Source organism: Microchirus variegatus (genome assembly GCF_963457635.1).
Source record: "Microchirus variegatus genome assembly, chromosome: 4".
In the NCBI taxonomy this organism is placed as follows: Eukaryota; Metazoa; Chordata; class Actinopteri; order Pleuronectiformes; family Soleidae; genus Microchirus; species Microchirus variegatus.
The window spans coordinates 38,080,418-38,094,151 of record NC_139805.1 but is presented as its reverse complement, the minus strand read 5'-3'; the positions used below and the strand labels follow the sequence as shown (position 1 = coordinate 38,094,151).

Below are 13,734 nucleotides of genomic sequence, written 5' to 3'. Positions count from 1 at the left end.
CGTGTGTGTTTTACGTGTGTGTGTGTGTGTGTGTGCGTGTGTGTTTTACATGTGTTTTACATGTGTGTGTGTGTGTGTGTGTGTGTGCTCACTGATGCTAAACGATGACTTTATTATTTAATCCGACTAATGAAGTGTAACAATAATAAAAGTTTGTATCTGTTACAAAGTGTCAATAAAGTTATTTTCATTCATAAATTATTTTTTTTTACGTTTTGTCGAGATTTAAGAATTAAAGGACACTTTTTTTTTTTTTTTACAAAACAACAATAATAAGATAAACCCCGCCCACTCCCATCATCCCCTCTGGCCAAAGCTCCGCCCCCTAAAAGGTCAATAATAGAATTCTGTATCTGTGAATGGACAGGAGGCTCCGCCCACTCACGTCTACGAGTTTAACATGGATTGTCTTTCGCAAATATCGCAAATATTTTTTTCCGATCGAGAAATGCGATCGTTTAGTTTTGTACGATGAGACGCTGGAGACAAAGTGTCCACAAACAAAGACAAAGACACACCCACGCCGATCGTGATTGGACGCTTGTTTTATTGACATGCAAACTGCTGACAGCAGCTGATTATGGAGACAACTGTGTCCACGTGTGGACGGACGGAGACAATGGTGGTGTTACAGAGTGTCCTCTGCTCCAGGTCAAAGGTCAAACTTCACTGTCCTCGTCACAGAGACGTCTTCATCGCAGAGGAAACGTCAACAAAAACGCGACAAACGTTCGTCCTCGGACGGAAAATCACTCCGAGTCCACGTGTGACTCCGCCCCCGTAGGTGGCGCTGTGTCTCACTCCAGATGTGAGACGGACACGTCTCGTCCTCGGAAGAAAGACGTGGTTTGACGTCCACCGTCAGTCCTGAAGTTTAACGTCGTCTCGTTCCTTCAAGGTCAAAGGTCAAAGGTCAGGGAGGACATTTTGGACAAGTGTTGACGATGTCTTCAGACGATGAGTCACATGATCCAAGTCTGTTAGTCCGACTAAGACGAGCTGGACTTCAGCCGGACTAAGACGAGCTTGACTTCAGCCGGACTAAAACAAGCTGGACTTTAGTCTAAGACGGGCTGGACTTTAGTCAGACTAAGACGAGCTGGACTTTAGTCGGACTAAGACGTGCCGGACTTTAGTCGGACTAAGACGAGTTGGACTTCAGTCGGACTAAGACGAACTGGACTTCAGTTGGACTAAGACGAGCTGGACTTCAGTCGGACTAAGACGAGCTGGACTTCAGTCGGACTAAGACGAGCTGGACTTCAGTCGGACTAAGACGGGCCGGACTTTAGTTGGACTAAGACGTGCCATACTTAAGTTGGACTAAGACGAGCTGGACTTTAGTCTAAGACGAGCTGGACTTAAGTCCGACTAAGACGAGCTGGACTTTAGTCTAAGACGAGCTGGACTTAAGTCCGACTAAGACGAGCTGGACTTTAGTCTAAGACGAGCTGGACTTCAGTCCGACTAACTGGATTTCAGTCGGACTAAGATGAGCTTGACTTTAGACGGACTAAGACGTGCCGGACTTTAGTTGGACTAAGACGAGCTGGACTTTAGTCGGACTAAGACGTGCCGGACTTTAGTCGGACTAAGACGAGCTGGACTTTAGTCTAAGACGAGCTGGACTTTAGTCTAAGATGAGCTGGACTTTAGTCGGACTAAGACGAGCTGGACTTCAGTCGGACTAAGACGAGCTGGACTTTAGTCTAAGATGAGCTGGACTTTAGTCGGACTAAGACGAGCTGGACTTCAGTCGGACTAAGACGAACTGGACTTCAATTGGACTAAGACGAGCTGGACTTTAGTCGGACTAAGATGAGCTGGACTTTAGTCGGACTGACGACTTTTTAGCGTGAAGGTAAACAAACCGAGCGACTTTTCGGTTCCTACCGAACTTTTTTTTTTTTTTTACGCGGTTAACGTTAGCTACTTATGTTATTGCTAGGTTTGCTAACTAGCAAGCTAATCTAGTTACATTTCATGCATAAAAACAGTGCTGCGACATGTCCATAGACACCAGTAGGGGGCGGTAATGTGTGTGCAAATGACACGCAAAAATAAGAAATGCGATTTATTTTACGCTCGTCGCACATGGAGTTTGAAGGAGTCGACGACTTGGAACTGCGACTACAGGGGGCGCTGCGATTTAAAAACACTTCTCGTAACCGGGGAAAAAATTTCGCAAGAATTCTGCGAAAACGGTAAATAAAGTTGTCAAGAAAAGTCGCAAAACTGAAGTTTGCGTTTATTTGTCGCCGCGTCCAGGGAAAGTTGCATAGAGCAGCTTTAACTCTGCTATTTAAAGACAGATTATGACGTGTGGATTATTCTGATCAGGTCTTAATCTGATTATTAAGAGTCAGATTATAATCAGGAATATGATGAATATTCTCATGTCAGCATCAGAGTGTTCACGTGTTTGAGATTAAGATTAAGTTAGCCTGAACTCAAACCTGAGGGAAGTTTATTTTTGTTTTTATTTAGAGGAATTGAAAAGACGTTTAATCTCTTTGTGTCGGGATTAAACTAAAGGATTATTAAAGATTATTAAAGATTATTAAAGGTGCAGTCGGTCAAATTTAGGAGGGAAAATATCACAATATAAAAGAATAAGAATTATATTTTAATCTGAAAACTAAGAAGGTTTTCAAACGTCCTGAAGACCACAAAGGATCTTCAGAGACACACACACACACACACACACATACAGATACACAGACACACACACACACATACAGATACACACACACACACACACACATATACAGATACACAGACACACACACACACACACACACACACACACACACACACACGTCAACGGTCATGTGACGCAGTAAATGGAGCAGTTAAAAAACAACAAAGCTCTGTGTGTGTGTGTTTGTGTGTCTGTATGTGTGTGTGTGTGTGTATGTCTGTATGTGTGTGTGTGTGTCTGTGTATCTGTATGTGTGTGTGTGTGTGTCTGTGTATCTGTATGTGTGTATGTATGTGTGTGTCTCTGTGTGTGTATCTGTATGTGTGTGTGTGTGTGTGTATGACTGTATGTATGTGTGTGTGTGTCTGTCTGTGTATGTGTCTCTGTATGTGTGTGTATGTGTCTGTGTGTGTGTGTATCTGTATGTGTGTGTGTGAGTGTATCTGTATGTGTGTGTGTCTCTGTATGTGTGTGTGTGTGTTTTCCTCAAAGCAGCTGAAACATAAACAAAGTGTCGAGCAGGAACTTCCTGTTTCATCTTTAGTTTGTAAAGATGTTTTTATGATTTTATATATTTATATAATACACAAACAGGCTCCTCCCCCTCCTCCTCTTGCTCCTCCCCCTCCTCCTCTTGCTCCTCCCCCTCCTCCTCTTGAGGTGAAAACACTGATCTTCTTTAATGTTAATCTCAGTGAAGCTGTAATCTCTCTTTTTCTAAAACTAAGATTATTTCTGTTTTTAGGGAAAAAAAGAAAAACGAGGATTATTAGATTTAAACGATCATCAAAACAAACGAAGCGTAAAGACGTCGTCTCCGTGAGGCCACCGTAGTTTACGTACTGGTCCTTTAACGGCAGAGGGTTTTTTTTGCGATGAATGAAAAGCGTCGTGGATCAATCACGTCCGATTCTAGCTCCTCCCCCTCGGTAAACATCGGTAAACGAACGCTGGCGAGTTCACGCGACTTCCTCTCTGCGATGAGGATGAAATGATCCTCCACAGCGCCTCCTTCAGGTCTGGAGGAGCTCAGCTCCGTCGCTCTCTGACTCCTCCCCTCCCGTCTCCTCCACGTCAGGACTGGACGCTCCGCCCACAGGAAGTGGAGAGCGCTGAGGGTACGGCGGCGATGTGGGGTCAGGTCAGCGATGTGGGCGGTGCAGGCGGGGGGGTGAGAGGGCGGAGTCAGAGATGATCCTCCATGGGGAAAACGAGGCGAGTGCCGCGGCTCAGCAACTCCTGCTCGCGCGAGTCCAGTTCACGCTCCAGCGCCTCCTCGGAGGTGCTGCCGCTCCGCCTCCCGTTCACGCTCCAGTCCGAGCTCGCGGCGCCACCGCCGCCGCCGCCATCGGCCCCGCCTCCGGACGCTCCGTTGGCCGTGATGGCCGTGTCGCCGAAGGTGTAGGTCAGGTCGCCATCGCTACGGAGGAGGTCGGCGTCGTGTTCTCCGAGCTGCTCGTGGTTCTGAAAACACAGAGAGAGAGAGAGAGAGAGAGAGAGAGAGAGAGAGAGAGAGAGAGAGAGGGGGGGGGCGGAGCTACATCAAATATCCTCAGATGTAAAGTTTATGTAAAGCTAGTGTAAAGTTAAGTTAATGTAAAGTTCATGTAAAGTTAAGTTCATGTAAAGTTAAGTTAAAGTAAAGTTAAGTTAAAGTAAAGTATTTAAAGTTAAGTTCATGTTAAGTTCATGTAAAGTTAAGTTCATGTAAAGTTAAGTTCATGTAAAGTTAAGTTCATGTAAATGTCATGTACAGTTAATGTAAAAAGTTAAGATTAAGTTAATGTAAAGTTAAGTTAAAGTAAAGTATTTAAAGTTAAGTTCATGTAAAGTAAAGTTCATGTAAAGTTAAGTTCATGTGAAGTTAAGTTAATGTAAAGTTAAGTTCATGTAAAGTTCATGTAAAGTTAAGTTCATGTAAAAAGTTAAGATTAAGTTCATATAAAGTTAAGTTCATGTAAGGTTAAGATTAAGTTCATGTAAAGTTAAGTTAAGGTTAAGTTCATGTAAAGTTAAGATTAAGTTCATGTAAAGTTAAGTTAAGGTTAAGTTCATGTGAAGTTAAGATTAAGTTCATGTAAAGTTAAGTTAAGGTTAAGTTAATGTAAAGTTAAGATTAAGTTCATGTAAAGTTAAGTTAAGGTTAAGTTCATGTAAAGTTAGTGTAAAGTTAAGTTAGTGTAAAGTTAAGTTCAGTTTTTATCATCTACAGAATTAAACTTTTGAACAGAAATAACCGTTAAACTTTTCTTCTCTCTTTATTTGTTAGTGAATGAACGTAGAGAAGCTTTTTTTTTCTTCTTCTTCTTCTTCTTCACTCTGTCACTTGTTCCCTGATGAAGCCCCTCCCCCTCAGCCCCTCCCTCACTGTTTCACAATGACACAGTGATTATGATTCTGCTCAAGTTTGTCTCAACAAAACAGCTCTGTGTGTGTGTGTGTGTGTGTGTGTGTGTGTGTCTGTGTGTGTGTGTGTGTCTGTGTGTGAACTGAAAACACCATTTTCAAACCCACCATTCATGTGGATGTGACCTGATTTACATCACAGTATGACACACAAACACACACACACAGAATGGATTTTTCACACACACACACAGAGAGAGAGAGAGAGAGAGAGAGAGAGAGAGAGAGAGAGAGAGAGAGAGAGAGAGAGCATGGATTGACTGAGTCTCACTGACCTCGTACGCCCGAGGGCTGGTGAGGCAGTTTGCCAGAGGAGCACAGTATGAAGGAAGAGTGGAGGTTAGAGGAGGACCACTGTGAGTGAGGAGAGGCTTTAGGTAACTGGAGGTTATTTAAGGTCAACAAGGTCTGTGAAACACTCACTCTCACACACCAAAGTCACTCACTCTCACACACCAAAGTCACTCACTCTCACACACCAAAGTCACTCACTCTCACACACCAAAGTCACTCACTCTCACACACCAAAGTCACTCACTCTCTCACACCAAAGTCACTCACTCTCACACACCAAAGTCACTCACTCTCACGCACCAAAGTCACTCACTCTCCCACACCAAAGTCACTCACTCTCACACACCAAAGTCACTCACTCTCACACACCAAAGTCACTCACTCTCCCACACCAAAGTCACTCACTCTCCCACACCAAAGTCACTCACTCTCACACACCAAAGTCACTCACTCTCACGCACCAAAGTCACTCACTCTCACACACCAAAGTCACTCACTCACTCTCCCACACCAAAGTCACTCACTCTCTCACACCAAAGTCACTCACTCTCACACACCAAAGTCACTCACTCTCACACACCAAAGTCACTCACTCACTCTCCCACACCAAAGTCACTCACTCACTCTCCCACACCAAAGTCACTCACTCTCTCACACCAAAGTCACTCACTCTCACACACCAAAGTCACTCACTCTCACACACCAAAGTCACTCACTCTCACACACCAAAGTCACTCACTCTCACACACCAAAGTCACTCACTCTCACCACCAAAGTCACTCACTCTCACACACCAAAGTCACTCACTCTCACACACCAAAGTCACTCACTCTCACACACCAAAGTCACTCACTCTCACACACCAAAGTCACTCACTCTCACACACCAAAGTCACTCACTCTCACACACCAAAGTCACTCACTCTCACACACCAAAGTCACTCACTCTCACCACCAAAGTCACTCACTCTCACACACCAAAGTCACTCACTCTCACGCACCAAAGTCACTCACTCTCCCACACCAAAGTCACTCACTCTCACACACCAAAGTCACTCACTCTCACACACCAAAGTCACTCACTCTCCCACACCAAAGTCACTCACTCTCCCACACCAAAGTCACTCACTCTCACACACCAAAGTCACTCACTCTCACGCACCAAAGTCACTCACTCTCACACACCAAAGTCACTCACTCACTCTCCCACACCAAAGTCACTCACTCTCTCACACCAAAGTCACTCACTCTCACACACCAAAGTCACTCACTCACTCTCCCACACCAAAGTCACTCACTCACTCTCCCACACCAAAGTCACTCACTCTCTCACACCAAAGTCACTCACTCTCACACACCAAAGTCACTCACTCTCACACACCAAAGTCACTCACTCTCACACACCAAAGTCACTCACTCTCACACACCAAAGTCACTCACTCTGCCACACCAAAGTCACTCACTCTCCCACACCAAAGTCACTCACTCTCACACCAAAGTCACTCACTCTCACACACCAAAGTCACTCACTCTGCCACACCAAAGTCACTCACTCTCACACACCAAAGTCACTCACTCTCCCAAACCAAAGTCACTCACTCTGCCACACCAAAGTCACTCACTCTCCCACACCAAAGTCACTCACTCTCACACCAAAGTCACTCACTCTCACACCAAAGTCACTCACTCTCTCACACCAAAGTCACTCACTCTCTCACACCAAAGTCACTCACTCTCCCACACCAAAGTCACTCACTCTCCCACACCAAAGTCACTCACTCTCACACACCAAAGTCACTCACTCTCCCACACCAAAGTCACCCACTCTCCCACACCAAAGTCACTCACTCTCCCACACCAAAGTCACTCACTCTGCCACACCAAAGTCACTCACTCTCCCACACCAAAGTCACTCACTCTCCCACACCAAAGTCACTCACTCTCCCACACCAAAGTCACTCACTCTCCCACACCAAAGTCCATAGAGTAAACCAGTGATTTTAACATCACAGCACACAGGAGTTCACAGGTGTTGTTGATCCACTGCTGCCTCCATCACTAAGTTCAAACATCTCGTTCTGCAAAATCCAGCTTTTAAAAAAAAAACTGTTCCGATTTACTGCAGTGACACAAATTGACCACACGAGGCAGCAGAGGACCAGCAGCTCCTGTGTCCCTGTGATGCTAAAATCACTGGTTTTCTCTATGGACTTTGGTGTGGGAGAGTGAGTGGTTTAGAGACTTCTGTCATATGTCGATAATCCCTTTATTTCTGGCAGCCGTGTTTCCACTCAGCAGCAGGGGGCGCTCTCGCGTTCAAAGGATACTTGTGGTCGAAGGAGTACCAGAGTCTGAAGAGCCAGGCGCTCTCCTGTCGGGTTTTACTCTGACCTTCAGCCTGAGCGCCGTCCTGCACACACACACACACACGCACACACACACACACACACACGCACACACACTCATGAGATAATCCCAGATTACATCAGGCTAAAATAATCCTCTTCATTCATGTCCAGACGACTCGTGTTCATTTTAACTGGAACGTCAACATCAGCTGATCACATGACTGTGTGTGTGTGTGTGTGTGTTCTTGCATCACACTGAGGACCAGTGAGGTGTTTTTAAACCAACAAAGTGAGGACATTTTGTCCGGTCCTCACTTTGTTATCATTTAAATCACTTCCTGAGGTCGTAAACATGTTATACTCTGTTTTTAACACAGCTCCTCAGTTTGGTACAAAAACCCTGGTGTTTCACACACTTTTTGCTCTGGGGCTCCACCTGCAGACACGTTATGGTACTGCACCCAGTAATTCTTTAACCTTTTTTTAAATCATCTTTGTAACATTAAAGTTTGATGTTAACAAACGTCAGCGTCTTCACCAGGAGCAGAAAAACCACACCAGGACCACTTCTTCTTCTTCTTCTTCTTTCACTGTCTGTGACAGGAAGTACAAAGGGCCTCATTTGCATATCGCCCCCTCACTCTCGCTGACTTTGCTCGACGTCGACTCTGAAAAAGCAGAAGTTAAAGAGTGTGTGGATTCATCCTCACCCCCTGAAGGACCTGGAAGTTATCTCCACAGAAGTGAAGGTCCTGGTCTGCGTCCACGCCCACCCTGAGACACAAGAGGACAAAAGACAACGTTTACGTCCACACTCCTGGTTAGGACACGCCCACATGAAAGGACACGCCCACCCTGAGACACAAGAGGACAAAAGACAACGTTTACGTTCACACTCCTGGTTAGGACACGCCCACATGTCAGGACACGCCCACCCTGAGACACAAGAGGACAAAAGACAACGTTTACGTTCACACTCCTGGTTAGGACACGCCCACATGTCAGGACACGCCCACCCTGAGACACAAGAGGACAAAAGACAATGTTTACGTCCACACTCCTGGTTAGGACACGCCCACATGAAAGGACACGCCCACCCTGAGACACAAGAGGACAAAAGACAACGTTTACGTTCACACTCCTGGTTAGGACACGCCCACATGTCAGGACACGCCCACCCTGAGACACAAGAGGACAAAAGACAACGTTTACGTTCACACTCCTGGTTAGGACACGCCCACATGTCAGGACACGCCCACCCTGAGACACAAGAGGACAAAAGACAATGTTCACGTCCACACTCTGGGTAAGGACATGCCCACATGTCAGGACACGCCCACCCTGAGACACAAGAGGACAAAAGACAACGTTTACGTCCACACTCCTGGTTAGGACACGCCCACATGTCAGGACACGCCCACCCTGAGACACAAGAGGACAAAAGACAACGTTTACGTCCACACTCTGGGTAAGGACACGCCCACATGTCAGGACACGCCCACCCTGAGACACAAGAGGACAAAAGACAACGTTTACGTCCACACACTGGGTTAGGACACGCCCACTCTGAGACTCTTGGTCAGGACACGCCCACTCTGAGACTCTGGGTTAGCACACGCCCACCCTGAGACTCTGAGTTAGGACACGCCCACCCTGAGACTCTGGGTCAGGACACGCCCACCCTGAGACTCTGGGTCAGGACACGCCCACCCTGAGACTCTGAGTTAGGACACGCCCACCCTGAGACTCTGAGTTAGGACACGCCCACCCTGAGACTCTGAGTTAGGACACGCCCACCCTGAGACTCTGGGTCAGGACACGCCCACCCTGAGACTCTAAGTTAGGACACGCCCACCCTGAGACACACAGAGGACAAAAGACAACGTTCGTGTCCACAATGTTGGTCAGGACACGCCCACATGTCAGGACACGCCCACACTGAAGAAGATAGAGAAAAAACCTCAACGCCGAGTCAGCGTTCCCCGTTAAAAAGTGCAGTGTCATCAGAAGTCGAGTGAATAAAAGACGAGGTTTAAGAGTGAAGTTTCCCTTAAGTTTCCACTTAAAGAAGCTGTTAGCGTGGACGCTAGCTCTGAAGTCGTTACAGACCATAACTGACGTGTTTTTATTGCGGTGTGTAAACGACGTTGACTGTCTGAGCTATTCTACACTGACTGCCAAATAATGAGCTATTCTACACATCCACTAACGGACTTACTGCCAAATAATGAGCTATTCAACACATCCACTATTGGACTTACTGCCAAATAATGAGCTATTTTACACATCCACTAATGGATTTACTGCCAAAAAATGCGCTATTCTAAACATCCACCAGCGGACTGACTGCCAAATAATGAGCTATTCTACACATCCACTAATGGACTTACTGCCAAATAATGAGCTATTCTACACATCCACTAACGGACTGACTGCCAAATAATGAGCTATTCTACACATCCACTAACAGACTTACTGCCAAATAATGAGCTATTTTACACATCCACTAACGGACTTACTGCCAAATAATGAGCTATTTTACACATCCACTAACGGACTTACTGCCAAATAATGAGCTATTTTACACATCCATTAACAGACTTACTGCCAAATAATGAACTATTCTACACATCCACTAATGGATTTACTGCCAAATAATGAGCTATTCTACACATCCACCATTTGACCAACTGCCAAATAATGATCTATTCTACATATCAACAGACAGACTGCCAAATAATGAGCTATTCTACATATCAACAGACTGCCAAATAATGAGCTATTCTACACATCCACCATTTGACCAACTGCCAAATAATGAACTATTCTACATAACAACACAGACCGCCAAATAGTGAGCCATTCTACATATCCAGACTGCCAAATAATGAACTGACGTTGACTGTGTGTGCGTTCACACTGAGGACAAACCTCACGTGTGTGTGTGTGTGTGTGTGTGTGTGAGGTGAGTTTGTTTTTCACACCACGGTGACAGGAGCGGGTGGAGACACAGGATTTCACATCATCCAGAGAAAATGTGTGTGTGTGTGTGTGTGGAGCTGCAGAGAGTTTCTCCTCAGGATTAAATCAGTCAGAGAAAATGACGTCACCGTGATTCAACACAAGAAAACAGAAGAAGAAGAAAAAACACGTTCATCACCAACACCAGGAAACATACGACACCTGGAATATTGTCTGTGTCCAAGAGTACGACTCTGTTCCTGTACTGAGCTCTGTCCAACTCTGACACACACACACACACACACACACACACACACACACACACACACACACACACACACACACACACACACACACACACGTGTCATTTACCTGTGTCTGAGAGAGTGAGTGACTTTGGTGTGGGAGAGTGAGTGACTTTGGTGTGGGAGAGTGAGTGACTTTGGTGTGGGAGAGTGAGTGACTTTGGTGTGGGAGAGTGAGTGACTTTGGTGTGGGAGAGTGAGTGACTTTGGTGTGGGAGAGTGAGTGACTTTGGTGTGAGAGAGTGAGTGACTCTGGTGTGAGAGAGTGAGTGACTTTGGTGTGGGAGAGTGAGTGACTTTGGTGTGGGAGAGTGAGTGACTTTGGTGTGGGAGAGTGAGTGACTTTGGTGTGGGAGAGTGAGTGACTTTGGTGTGGGAGAGTGAGTGACTCTGGTGTGGGAGAGTGAGTGACTTTGGTGTGGGAGAGTGAGTGACTTTGGTGTGGGAGAGTGAGTGACTCTGGTGTGGGAGAGTGAGTGACTCTGGTGTGGGAGAGTGAGTGACTCTGGTGTGGGAGAGTGAGTGACTTTGGTGTGAGAGAGTGAGTGACTTTGGTGTGGGAGAGTGAGTGACTTTGGTGTGGGAGAGTGAGTGACTTTGGTGTGGGAGAGTGAGTGACTTTGGTGTGGGAGAGTGAGTGACTCTGGTGTGGGAGAGTGAGTGACTTTGGTGTGGGAGAGTGAGTGACTTTGGTGTGGGAGAGTGAGTGACTTTGGTGTGGGAGAGTGAGTGACTCTGGTGTGGGAGAGTGAGTGACTCTGGTGTGGGAGAGTGAGTGACTTTGGTGTGAGAGAGTGAGTGACTTTGGTGTGGGAGAGTGAGTGACTTTGGTATGGGAGAGTGAGTGACTTTGGTGTGGGAGAGTGAGTGACTTTGGTGTGGGAGAGTGAGTGACTCTGGTGTGGGAGAGTGAGTGACTCTGGTGTGGGAGAGTGAGTGACTTTGGTATGGGAGAGTGAGTGACTTTGGTGTGGGAGAGTGAGTGACTTTGGTATGGGAGAGTGAGTGACTTTGGTGTGGGAGAGTGAGTGACTCTGGTGTGGGAGAGTGAGTGACTCTGGTGTGGGAGAGTGAGTGACTTTGGTGTGAGAGAGTGAGTGACTTTGGTGTGGGAGAGTGAGTGACTCTGGTATGGGAGAGTGAGTGACTTTGGTATGGGAGAGTGAGTGACTTTGGTGTGGGAGAGTGAGTGACTCTGGTGTGGGAGAGTGAGTGACTTTGGTGTGAGAGAGTGAGTGACTTTGGTGTGGGAGAGTGAGTGACTTTGGTATGGGAGAGTGAGTGACTTTGGTATGGGAGAGTGAGTGACTTTGGTGTGGGAGAGTGAGTGACTTTGGTGTGGGAGAGTGAGTGACTTTGGTGTGGGAGAGTGAGTGACTTTGGTGTGGGAGAGTGAGTGACTTTGGTGTGGGAGAGTGAGTGACCTTGGTCAACTTCCACTAAAGATGACGACCTACTATCTTAACTACTAACTGTTAACTAGTAAAATAATAACGTTATGTCCTGTTTCTTCTCCGCTAAGAGTTAAAGTTAAAGTTAAGTTAAGTTGTTGGGCAGCTGTGGCCTAGTGGTTAGGGCTTCAAGCTTGACCGGAGGGTAGCCGGTTTGAACCCCGACTTGTTCGCAGCTGAAGTGCCCTTGAGCAAGGCACCTGACCCCCTCACTGCTCCCCGAGCGCCGCTGAATGCAGGCAGCTCACTGCTCTGGGTTAGCATGTACTTCACCTCACTGTGTGCTGTGTGTGTTCACTAACTCACGGATGGGTTAAAATGCAGTAATTGGAATTTCCCCACTGTGGGACTAATAAGGGAATCTTAATCTTAATCTTAATCTTAATCTTAATCTTAAAGTTAAAGTTAAATTCAAACACATGAAGAAGAGTAACCAGGGTCACAGAGAGGCTCAGACTGTGCTCCACATGTTACCATGACGACAGGTTTTAAACCTCTACAGACAACAACACAACAACACAAAAACACAAAAACAACACACACATAATCCTCTTTATCATGTTAAACAGCAGCTCCCAGTGCATCATGGTCTAAAATAAGTGAGGCTGTGAAACAACAGCAACATGTTATCATCACAGTCTACTCACTGTTACTATGTGATGTAACAGTACAATGTTACTGTGTGTGTTTGTGTTTGTGTTACTCTGTGTGTTTGTGTTCCTGTTTGTGTTTGTGTTATGTTTTGTCATACTGTTTGTGTTTGTGTTTGTGTTACTGTTTGTGTTGTCGACAGATTCCGTCCTAATCTAACAGAAGACAGATTATTGCGCTCTTTTCAAACAGGAAGTGTTCAGTTTTCTTCAAACTCAAACTGTCTCAGTTGTTTTCAGAGTTGTGAACAACAACAGAAGCAGGAGGAGCAGACACACACACACAGTACAGTAGACCTCCAGCACCACCTGCTGGACGAATGCAAAAACAACACCTGGAGCGCAACCTCCCCCAAAAAATTGTATTCGAACCAAAAGTGTATTTGTGTATTTTTGTTTTTGAACACAAATCTAATCTAATCTGAATGTGTTTTCTGTGAGCGTGTGAAAAATAGAAAGTTTGTTACCTGATGTGTAACCATGACAACATGGGCGTGGTCCCGCCCCCAAACACCCACACAGTGAAGAAGACGATGAGGAGGGTGGTGGTGAACATCATCTGTCGGGCGTAAGTGGCCGTGTCACGGATCGCTAACGCAAACGCCATCGCTCCTCTCAA

General features: G+C 46.1%; 1 protein-coding gene across 1 annotated transcript in view; it reads right to left on the bottom strand.

The window, feature by feature from the left end:
• Window positions 1-3,530: 3,530 nt before the first annotated feature.
• slc9a7 (solute carrier family 9 member 7) overlaps window positions 3,531-13,734 on the bottom strand; it is a gene marked incomplete at its 5' end in the record, with an annotated part of 25,956 nt that continues 15,752 nt past the window's right edge. Inside the window, 5 exons of the mRNA XM_083888554.1 lie at window positions 3,531-4,165; window positions 5,383-5,488; window positions 7,728-7,810; window positions 8,459-8,522; window positions 13,583-13,734. The exon at window positions 13,583-13,734 is cut by the window's right edge and continues 2 nt beyond it. Coding sequence (XP_083744680.1) covers window positions 3,887-4,165; window positions 5,383-5,488; window positions 7,728-7,810; window positions 8,459-8,522; window positions 13,583-13,734 — 684 coding nt within the window. The 3' untranslated portion in view covers window positions 3,531-3,886. The remainder of the gene's footprint in view (window positions 4,166-5,382; window positions 5,489-7,727; window positions 7,811-8,458; window positions 8,523-13,582) is intronic.